The sequence below is a fragment of the Pteropus medius genome, unplaced genomic scaffold (assembly GCF_902729225.1).
Source record: "Pteropus medius unplaced genomic scaffold, Ma_sr-lr_union100, whole genome shotgun sequence".
Lineage (NCBI taxonomy): Eukaryota > Metazoa > Chordata > Mammalia > Chiroptera > Pteropodidae > Pteropus > Pteropus medius.
This window is the reverse complement of record NW_024349796.1, coordinates 2,581,544-2,593,308: the sequence shown is the minus strand read 5'-3', so window position 1 is coordinate 2,593,308 and position 11,765 is coordinate 2,581,544. Positions and strand designations below refer to the sequence as shown.

Below are 11,765 nucleotides of genomic sequence, written 5' to 3'. Positions count from 1 at the left end.
GAAATTGAGGCTTTGAGATTTTAGGTAACTTGACCAAGATCGCAGACCTAGAAAGTGGCAGAGTAGAGATTTCTTACAAGTAGTTCCACCACTGAGTGTATGCATGACACTATAATTTCCTTATATTATAGATTTACTTTCTGATAAAATCCTCAGCTGTTTTCACCACCAATATAAATGCAAATGAATAAAATAATTGTTTACCTACTGAGCATGCAATATGCAAAACTGAACACTAGATGGCACCAAATGTCAAGGAACTACAAGAACAAAGTAACCATTTTGTAGCTCAAAAATAATTCAGTTTACCTACTGAGCATGTAGTGAGTAGGTAACAGGTTTTAAAATTAAAATATATGTGCCATCTCACTTTTTATTCTCAGAAAGCAAAATTCCTAAGGTGCTTTAACATACCTGAGAGATAAAACTAGTACACTTATACTGCATTTTGTAAACTACTTAGAAATCAATCTTTGTCTTATTACTAATTGAGTGAAAAATGCTACAGATTCACAACATACAATACCCTCTCCAGTTCTTAACTGTTATTTTTTTCAAAGCCCTAACTACAAAAATTCATATTAACTTTTAAAGCTAATAATTGACTTTAATTCAACAAACATTTATTGTACAATTAACACATACTTGGCCACAAGGAATACAGTGATAGACATCACAGATCTGACTTTTAAGGTCTTTTGGCCAATAGGGCTATGTAAACAGCTACCAAAACTGCACACAGCATCAACGGGAAATCAGAGGAGGAAGAGATTTATCCAACAAGAAGGGGTTGGGGAAGCTTTGGGAGGAATGGTACCTGAATCGAGCCTCGCCGGTTAAATAGATTATTTCACAGATGAATACAGCTCAGAAATGTAAAGCATGACCCAATTCAAGGAAATGGTCATTTGTAGGTCACATTCCGGAAACAGCATTTCACAGCACAGGTCATGTGAAAGCGTGTAGTGAAAGATAAGGATGGAAAAGTTAGACTGCAACCATATTGGGAAAGATCTGGAAGGTCATGCTTGAGAACTCTGTCCCGTGTTGTGCCGCAGGAGAGCTGCTCCCTGAACAGGGACGCGCAGGCGCAGGGAGACTCCGGCAGTGCGGCGAAGGCGCGGGCATCGGGAGGGCCCCGAGGTGCAGCGGGCGATCGCAGCAGGAGTGCGCGAGGGCCGGGACCCGGCCGGGACCCGGCCGGGACCGGGCCGGGACCGGGCCGGGACCAGGCCGGGGACCAGGGCCGGGTCGGCGGAATGGTAGGCGGACACAGCTCAGTAAGGGGCTCTGAGGACAGGGAGAGACCTTGGTCATGACCGCCGGTCGAAGAGCGAGAGATGGGAGGAGCCAAGATAGCTTAAAGGATACGAGCCAAGGCTGTTGGTAAGATAGTGATGCCACTATTTGAAAAAGATGATAAAGAAAATGGTAGAAGGAAAGGAGTGGCAGGCAGGAAGTGGAGAAAATTAATAATTTGGTCGTGCAGAGTTTCAGATGCCAGTGGAATGCCGTTCATAGAAAGTTTTAGCAGCAACCGGAAAAGCAACAGGAAAAGGTCTGGGGCTCGGGACAGCGGTTACGGCTAAAGGCACCGGGCGGGCGTGCTGGGGTGAAGGCAATGGTTTGGCCAGAGAGAAGATACAAACTCTCAGAAATCAGGGCAACATGGACGAAAGACGCTCTGTGGAAAGTCTACGTTTAAGGCTTGTGGAAAACGAGTTAAAAGAAACTCAGAGGAGTAGACAAGAGCAAGACAAACGGGACCAAGCGTAAGATACCAGACAAATCAAGGGAAAGAGACAGTATGTAACGTAGGACAGTTGTGGCTTCCAACAGTGCAGAGCTGAGTGAGATGAGGGCTGAGATGAGGTCACCGGGTTTAGTTATCAGGAAGTGGCCGGTGGCCATTAAGTCAGCAATGCAGTAGCATGAAATCAGACTACAATTTGCTGGAAGCCTGACTGCCATGCGTTTGGAAATGCATGGAAAGCTGCACGGGCCGACGACTATTCTGAAAGGTCTGCCCGTGAAACGACGGGGAGAACGCAGTACACTGAATCGAAGGTGATCGAGAGAAAGCGGCTTTTTGTCTGTTTAAACCAGAATGACAGCTATAGATAGATGAGGGGGAAAAACAGTGGAGAGAAAGGGACAGAAGATACAAAAACTGAGATGACAAATGGCTCAGGGTCCCTGAAACCCTAGAAGTAGGAGATACCAAGAACCCAGAGCGAGAGATTAGTCTTGGGAAGGAAGAGGGCCAGAGAAGCAAGAAAAAATTAGTAGAAGATGCACGTGAGGGATGAGAAGGTGTCGCGCGGGCTCTGGTCAGTTGGTGGTGACCTAGGTAAGGCGGGTCACCTACTAAGAATGGGTGCTAAGAGGGCGACTGGGAAATGAAGCCAGTGAAACTTCTGTTTAGAGTACACAAGGTGACAGCCAGCTGCAAAGAAAGGAACTGTTCAAAGGACTGCTAAGCACCGAAGGTGTCGATGGGGCTCTTCTTTGGAATTCGTCTTAAACGGCTTTCTTCAGCGATAGACTGAGAGGAGTAACAGAAAAAAAATGTGATTGGGCTTAACTTTCACTGGCACTGGACAGCTAGGTAAACTGGAAGGAAAAGAAAAAAGAAATTATTTCTTTGGTGTAAGTGAGAACGGATTGCAATTCCCTTAGTCGATGGATATTTACTGAGCACCTACTATGTGATAAGCACAATGCAAGATGCTAGGGACTGAACAGTGAACAAGATGGATACATTCCTTCTTGTCAGAGATTTTGACACTTAGTGAAGGAATAAGCAATATTAACACATCTGACAAATGCTGTAATGAGGAGAGCGGCTTCAGGGCTGAGGCCTCAGGGACACTTCGGTTCACATGGGAGGCGCAGACTAGGAGACATGTCAGCGTTAGGGAAGCCAAAGTCTGTTGAGACTAAGGCATGAACATATTAACAACATGGATGCTGAAACCTTTAAAAATGACAAAAGGAGGTAAGATGGAGGATGCTATTTGTGCCCCTCCTAATCCTCAGTGTGATGGGATCTGGAAGCGGAGCCTGAGGTGACTGGGTCATGAGGGTGGAGCCCTTGCGATGGCATTAGGGTCCTTATAAACGAGGCCTGGAGGGCTCATCGCCCCTCTCCCAGTGTGCAGACTCAGAAGAGTCTATGGACCGGAAGTGGCTCTCGCCAGACACTGAACCTGCCAGTAACTTGAACTTGGACTTCCAGCCTCTAAAAATGTGAGACATAAACGTTTGTCATTTAAGTCACCCAGGCTATGATATTTTTGTTATGGCAGCCTGGACAGACACAGACAAGGGGGAAAAGGGTCCGATGCCAAAGCTCTTAAAATGTGTCAAAGGTACCACAACTATTTTATAAACCCAAGTGGTAAAATGCAATAATTTCTTTTAAAAAGTGTCAAATAGTGTCTTCTAGATGGAAAGTTTATATTAACTAAAAGTAGGGAGAGGAGAAACGACAATGATTTCAAAGAGACTAAATGGTGGCTGAAAGTCGGTGCCAAAATAAAGGCTGGAAATGGCAGTTGGGGTGAAGTGAATGCTGGTCCCTCCGTCACAGCCAGACGAGATGAAATGAGTGGCAAAGGGCCTTCGCTGGGGGGTCATGACATGACCAAGGGGCCACTAGACGTCAGAATGAATGACGCAACAGGAGTGGTAAAGGAAACAAAGTGTGCTGGGGCGTTTAGTCAGAACTGAACATAAATTCAGAAAGCACAGAAGCGTTAGTAAAGTAAACGGTGATGGTCAGATGGTCTGGGGAGAGCTGAGGACAAACTAGATAGTGACAAACGGACAAGGCAGGGACTGAGAAGAAGCACACTACAGAACAGCCCAGAATTTTCATAAAACGCTGATGCTGCTCTATGGCTTACACTGATGGTAACCAACAGAACTTTCTGTGATGGCGGAAACGTTCTCTTCACGGCCCTTCACATAATCGCGAGCTACGTGTGGCTAGTCAGCACCTAAAACATGGCTGGTGTGTCAAAGGAAAGTCCACAGAAACTGTAAAGGGTTGAAGTGTGGCCCCCAAACCCAGCCACCAACCAACGGTGACTGCCTGTTTTTTAAAGTGCCCACGACACTGCCTGATGGCTAAGCGTTAACTGTTATTGGCATGGTCATTATCATTAGACACATTTGATTCAGCACACAGTGGACCAGACTCACAACTAAAGATGCTATTAAATGCACATATACTGTTATCTGTAGCCTGTTTGGATGTTCTCAGAATTTCCCGTGCATACAGAAAAAACGTGTCTTTAGTCAAATGTGAATGTACACACGTGAGTGTGAAGATCTTCACAGCATTGAGACCTCCCAGTAAATAAAGAGATTAAGCATATGAGCCTCTTGAAGCACTTTCCCACGTTGTACTATGTTCTCCCAATAGCGATACAAGAGTATTTGCTTAGGAATAAGAACTCTCCAAACAGCAAATCTGTTTAATTTAGAAAAGTCAACATTAACAGATTGGTATTCACTTTGCGTGTTTGGGAAAAAAACTTTAGTTATGGATGAATAACAACAACAAAAAAATACTCAGGAAAAATAAAAAAAGAGCCACATGGCTCGCCTCTGCTTGAATCTAAAACGCAGACTTGCCTTGGTTTTCTCGAAGTTGGCTTCCTCGGCCACGCGCACCGCCTGCTTCACCTGCTCACAGGCGCTCGCCTCCCTGTGCCGCGCGTCCGCCAGGCCGCCCCGCGCCGAGACCAGCGCCGACATCAGGTCATCTCTCTCCCTGTCAGCACAGAAAGAACATTCAAGACGAGAAACGATCACACGATCGTGGAGGCCTCAGTCAGGAAGGGACAAGCGCGACTAAGGGTTGGGAGCGGCGCTGGGCGCGGGGCGGCGCGGCGGCCAGGGCGAGGCCGCATCGGCGGGGACAGCGGCGGGGACAGCGGCGGGGACAGCGGCCTGCTGGAGGCGACCGCACACTGAGGCCGCAGACGAAAGCCCGGAAGAGAGGAAAGTCGGTTACAAGTGAAGCGGGGCGGTGCTGAAAAGAAAATAAAGCGACAAGGTAGGGAAGGTGGGGAGCGTACCCCAAAGTGGAAGTAAACTCGTTAAGAAGGCCCAGCTAGGGTTCTGTTTACACGGCTGATGCCCCCTCTCGTCTAGTGGGACAGACACGTGCTCTTTCTCTTCCTCCACAATGCTCCTTTTCACTCAATTAAATTCCTTCACTTACTGGTGAACACATGTCTTCTTTCACTGGGTGGTCCTGCCGCATCCCTTCAAACGCCCGGGTCACGCATATTAGCAGTCAACAAAATCTTATCCCTCTGGGTTTCCTCCTTGCCCAGCTCCCCACCTCCCCAATCAATTCTCAAAGGTACCCTAACTAGGCCATTTCTCAGGGAAAGAAGGGAATGGAATGCAGAAACGCTTCAGCATGTAAATTAGCACAGATCCAGTCTCATGGGTTAAATAAACCCCAAATAAAAGATTCCAGGATATTTGGAATTTATCCACTGGATAAAAATGACCCATAGACCAAAGACAGTGAGGTGGGAAACTTCCTATATACACAAAGCAAACAACTATAAGCGGGATTGTTGCGAGTTCTATTCCATGCTCGTTACAGAGCTCAAGTTTTAAACTATGGTTTCAAATTCAGTTGAAGTAACTGCAGTTTCCTTTTCGTTGCCAAGGTCTAAATTATTAGAAAAGAGACAACTGCGATTTTTTAAAAAACTTTAGCAAACTTTAAGGAGTCATAATTTAAAAGATTATAAACTCCGAGTATCAACTTCTTTCAGAATTAATCAATGACTCCATTTAAAAAATCTCTTAAAGATAACATGATTTAAACTATTTGTGGTATTTGGAAAGCAGCCATACTTTGAGAAATATGTAATACTGAACAAAGTTATAATTATTAGCAGTTTCATAAAAGCTTTTTGTTTTAAAAAAAGAATAAATTGCTGTAAATATCATAAAATTCATTGGAGCATGGTAACACTCATTTTAGAATTTCCTGATGTGTTTAAGTTGAGAAATATAATTTACTTTAATTTTTTGTTCTAAAGGAAATTTTTAAAAAGTTTCTTATTTTTAGGAAACAAATACAAGGATTATGTGAAAAAGTAGAAGAATCAAAGCAAATTATTCTAGTTACATAATAAATTAAATACAAGCAAAACTGAATTTATATTTACTTATATTTCAAAATAAGCTCTACCATAAAAAGGGTCTAGCTTCACAGAGAATATGTAATCCAACCAGGACCTAGAATTCCACAAGAAAATTAAAATTTACTCCTAAGGATAGCAAGTCGACATGGACATAATGTAGTCACCGTTTTTTAAGTTTTAACAACTACTGAAAAACCAGTTACTATTCAATGATATCCTTATCTATTCTTAATCTAATGCCACCATTAGAACCAAAGTTTCAAATAAAAAGAATTAACAAAAAAGCTCAGTGTTTATCAGTATGTTAACAGATCACAACAGGATTGAAATCTAACAAATTTGTTTTTTATCTTTAATTCATTTAACCTGTTTTCAGTATATCCTCTCGTTAAGAGTGCCTGCCACACAGTAGGTACTCGATGAAGTGACAGAACAAAAGGATGAATAAGGACTCAGCGACAGGAGAGCATCGAAGGAGGTGAAATGAAATTCCCAGTTCTAATATTTTATGATCTAAATTTTAAGTCACTAGAATATTTAGAATTGGAAAGTAAAGAATTTAGTTGCTCTGGTTAAAAAATGTTTCAGAATATCAACTCACCAACCTCGGACTACTGAACCACAGAAAATTATCAAAGATAAACTGATGTCTTGTTAGGCTCATCGTTCAACAGTAAGACCATAAAATGATCAGACTAAACATCTGTGTAGCCACTGGACTGACACACTTCGGTTTTCTGTAAGAGGAATGAACTACGTGCTTTGCGGTGGTCGCAGGACGGCCGACTACGTTGTATATACGCTTATAGGTGAGGGTAACCATTTTGGCAATTTAGGATTACCTACTCAGTCGTTACATTTTCAGTTTTGTCTTGTTATGTTTTGTTTTGTTTCAATTCAACCAACCCATATGTCAAATTTGAGCAAGCACTCAAAACAAAAACAAAAATAAAACAAAAAATAGGTCTGGGTATTACAGCCCTGTCTCGGCACAAGGCCTTGCTTCCTGCCCCATTCCTAATGTCATCTGGCTGTCACCTTCTTGATTTTGCTCCTATTTTTCGGCCCCACATTACCGCTCATGACTGCCCCTAGAAACAATCAATTCCAGCCACTCGGAGTAACTACCAGTCACTGCTGTCCCCGTCCCCAGGGCCAGCCCAGAGTGAGCCTCGCAGGAGAGAAGTTGAACATACACGACACATAAGTGTGAGAACGAGAGGGCCATTCAAATTATCATCTTCCACGGCAAAAGTTCTGTGAGTGCTTAAAAACACCACAGAAACGTCTTGATACATGGATCAAGGAGTTTTCTGAAACAAAGCAAGCAAATCAGCGTTATTCCTGCAACATGCCATCGTCCAGATGAAAGAGCAGCTGAGGCCGAGGGTGAGGTCAGGAGCACGGGTGTCATTTCTGGGATGAACTAACTAATGAGCAGGGGTCAATTAAGGAACTTAGTGTAACAATCAGAGCCAAAAAGACTGAGAAAGTCCCTGAATTATGTTGGCCAAATGTTGAAAATAAGGAAACGAGAGACTTCATCCGATACATACGTATGAGCTTCATCTTAAATATGGAGTGCCTAAGAAAGGCACTAACTTTAATTCCTCAGTTAGTCCACAGTACCAGTTTTAAGCATTTCTAAGCATCATTAATAAGTAGTATCACTGTTTTTAAAAAAGAAAGTCTAAAAGGCCAACTATAGCATTTTCTTGTTCCTCGTTTCTGAGAAGTTCCTGCCAGTCTTTCAAAGCCAACTACACACAACACTGTCAACGATCCACCCCCAAACCACAAGCTGGATGGACGTCCCAGGATAGTACAATAGCAATCATTCCTCTTTTCTGAAAAGTACATTAACAGTTCTCCAAGACACTAGGAGCTAGAGGAAGGAATTTAACACAAAGCAGTTCCATCTCGATTACCATTCAAAGGTATTTTTGATCCATAAAGCGAGAAAGAGAGGTTAGTGTTGCTCTTACCTACTACATGACATAAGGAGGCCTGAGTGAAAGGCAGAAAAGTTCAGAAACACAAGGACTTCAAATCAACTTTTAAAATATATCCTATGTCATCAGTAAGTTGTTAACTACACTCTCCAAGAAGTCCCTAAGGTCCTAACAAAACGCTGCAAACATACGGGTGGTCCGGTCTGCAAGTCATGCTTGATTCTCGCCCTTCCAAGTGCCCGAGTCATTCTTGTGTCATGTGCTCGATGTGCGAGCCACTAAAAGATCAGCGGAGGAGCTTAATGCTACTGTCACAGTACCACATTTCCATTAGAGGCCGGGACACTCTTTTAATTTATAATATTTGGGACATAATTTTTTTATTTCATGTTAAAGTCATGCAGGAAATACAATGATACAGCTCATTGAGGAGTCAGGTTTCTAATTACGCATAAAACTAGAAATCCGAGCCTAAAAAGTGTTGGCCATGCTTCAAAGTCAGCATAAAACTCAATATTCAGCATTCTGCATTAGTAAGTTGAAAGAAGCGGAACACCAGGTTAGGCCAAGGGAATCGTATAGACAAAGATTTTCCTTGACAATAAAAACAGAACCCTTCCACTGTATTCTGTTATTAAAGTAGAACATGAGCCAATAATATGCTGACAAAGCAGCAAATTGAACTGAGAAGGTTTAAGTTTATTTTATGAGGCTAAGAGCTGAAATTTAAGAATAGATACAAAGGAATACATAACTGAGCAAGAATCCAATTTCTAAATGACTGCCAGACTTGGAATCAACGTCAACACTGTAGCTTCCTCTTAAAATATTTTTCTCATGATCTACAAGAACAATATGAAAGGCAATGTAATAGGGAGGGGAAAAAACCCTGTTTTTTGTTGGTTGGCTTTGCTAGACTAGTTTTAAACTGTGCCTCTTTCTATCTGTGGCATTAAATATGCTTTTTCTTCTTTAAATTATTTTTTCCATTACCATCTCCTTGTAAAATTAATTACCAACATGGTTAAAGACCCATTTGACATACTTCTAATGCCTTCTTCCAACTCTTCAGTGATAATCACTGTTAAATAACGGGTGTTTATCCTTTCAAATCTTTTTCTATGCATATGCATGAACCTAGAGAAAATATATAGTATGGTTGTGTATGAGCTTTTAAAAAAATACAAATGGTTTCATACCAGGTGTCTCTTTCTCATCTTGTTTTATTTCTTTCAAAAATATATTTTGGAACTTAGTTCCATATTAGTACATATAGATCTATTTCTTTTTTTTTTTTATGTTGCATACAATTTCATAGTTTATCTAAACCATAGTTTAGTTATTTTCCTTTGAAGGATATTTAGCTTGTTCACACCTAAAAGAAAAACCTCGTTTTCTTCTACAGTTGGTTTCTGTACTCACAACACTTCTGACACTAAATGTGCAGATTACCCACAGCAAGCAATTCTCTAATTCTTGGCAGCTACTAATTCAATTTTGCCACTAACTACCTAGACTCAGCAAAGACCCACAGATTAAGGCTCGGTCTCACACGACTGAATATCCCCCACTTTAGATGCCAGTTTAAGTCCCAAGTTGTCACCTGCACCTCTGACAAACTGGCCATAAATAGGGGGTTCCTATGACCCCTTCCTCGGGTTTGATAATTTGCTAGAACAGCTCACGGAACCCAAGAAAGCGCCTTACTTCCTGTTCCCTATTTGCTATGAGAGATACAACTAACGAACAGCCAAATGGAAGAGATGATGTGTAGGGCAAGGTATGTGGGAAGGGGCATGGAGCTGCCCTCCCAGCACCTCCATGTGGTCCTCAGCCCAGAAGCTCTCCAACCCCAGAGCTCAGGGGTTTTATGGAGGTTCCACAGGCATGATGGATTAAATCACTGGCCTTAGACGATTGAACTCAATCTGCCCTCCTTAGAGGCTAAAAGGGATAGTTCCGCTGGCAACCAGTCCCCCATCCTTAGTGGTTTCCAAAAGTCATCATAAATTCAGGTATGGTTGAGAGGGGCTTGTTAAGAAAAGATATTTCTTTCATCTTTATATTCTGGAGCTATTTCAGGAACAGGGGACAGAAACCAAATATTACCATGAAAGATGTTCCTATTGCTTTTCTCACTTAGGAGATTACAAGGCTTTTAGAAGCTCTATGCCAGAAACTGGAGGTGAAGACAAAATACGTACTTCCCACATCACAGTATCACATCACCATCACAAATAACGCTGCGAAAACCATTCCCTAAAAAGGACCCGATATGTACATAAACACGTTCTCGAGAATTTTGAAGTGTGTGCTACTTATATATTAATGGATAGTGTTAAATTACCCTCCAAAGTAGTACCGATTTATAGTTCCACTGGCAGGGTATGAAAATAATCCCCTGATCATGGCCTCGCCAATTCTCATGACTATCGATCTTCTTAAATTTTCACCAATCTATTGGGCTGGTTTTACTGAAAATTGTATTTCCTTAAATAATAACAGAATGAGAATGAATACCTTCTCGTGTAGTGACATCTTCTTCTTTTATTGCTCACAAATTCCTGTTCTTTTATCCACTTTGCAACTAGCAGTTTGTCCTTTTATTAATTTCAAAAAAAAAATTCTTTATACATCGTACCAATTTTTTGCTATAATAGACGCAAATATTTCCCCAGTCTTTACATTTAATTTATATCTGGGATTGTAAACCATCTTGAATTTATTTTGTGAGGTATGGTTCTATTCATTTTTTTTCAAATATAAATGGTCCGTAAAATGGGGGTAAGAACATTTACCTCACAAATGCTTTACTATGTTTAAGAGATTATATTTTTAAATTGCCTGGCGCTTCTTGGCATATAATAAATGTTTACTACATGTTAGATTTGAAAACATATTTAATAAATTGTATAGTTATACTGAACCTATATGGATAATTTAATAATAATATAGCTAGTTATTAATATAATATTTAACAAAAACAGAACCATCAGCCCAGATCATAAAAACTACTAGTCGGTCCATGCCAAAGAGATTCAGTTTTTGTGAAACAACAGAACAGGTTAGTCATGTGTGGCTCCTAGATAGTCTGACTGTTCTTAGACTATGGGAGGCACAGAGGATTTTAACATGTATCAAGCAAATACTAGATGGCAGGAACTGTTTTAAGCACTATACAGGTATTCTTTCCATGACCCTTCAGAATAACACTATTAGGTACTTTTATCTCCATTTAAAAAATGGTAAAATGGAGACACAGACGTTAAGTAACTTTTGTGAGGTTACGTAGTAAGTTCGCAGTAGAACTAGAATGTTTGGCTCAAAAGCTGGTGCCCTAGCCACAGGCTAAGCTGGCCCAGTAAAATGCCAAGAGGTGGGTATTATTCCTCCAAACACTTGAAGACTCCAGACTCAGAGAAGCAAAGTGATTTGGTCAAAGGTCAAAACTGGTAGAACAAAACTGGTCTGATTTTAAATGACCACAGTCTTTCAGTCTCCACGCAGGTTCCAACTGGAGGATCTCTGTTAAAAGGGGAATGCCAAAATGCCTTTCACGTGAACTTGCAAACGTTAACGAGAGTCTACCACAGGTCCTCGGCTAGAAGCCAGCGATAGGAAGATAAACAATACA

At 41.5% G+C, this 11,765-nt stretch overlaps 1 protein-coding gene across 1 annotated transcript in view; it reads right to left on the bottom strand.

The window, feature by feature from the left end:
- SDCCAG8 (SHH signaling and ciliogenesis regulator SDCCAG8) overlaps positions 1 to 11,765 on the bottom strand; it is a 210,673-nt gene that overhangs the window by 165,020 nt on the left and 33,888 nt on the right. The window contains exon 9 of the mRNA XM_039883232.1: positions 4,642 to 4,780. Within this exon, the coding sequence (XP_039739166.1) occupies positions 4,642 to 4,780 (139 nt within the window). The remainder of the gene's footprint in view (positions 1 to 4,641; positions 4,781 to 11,765) is intronic.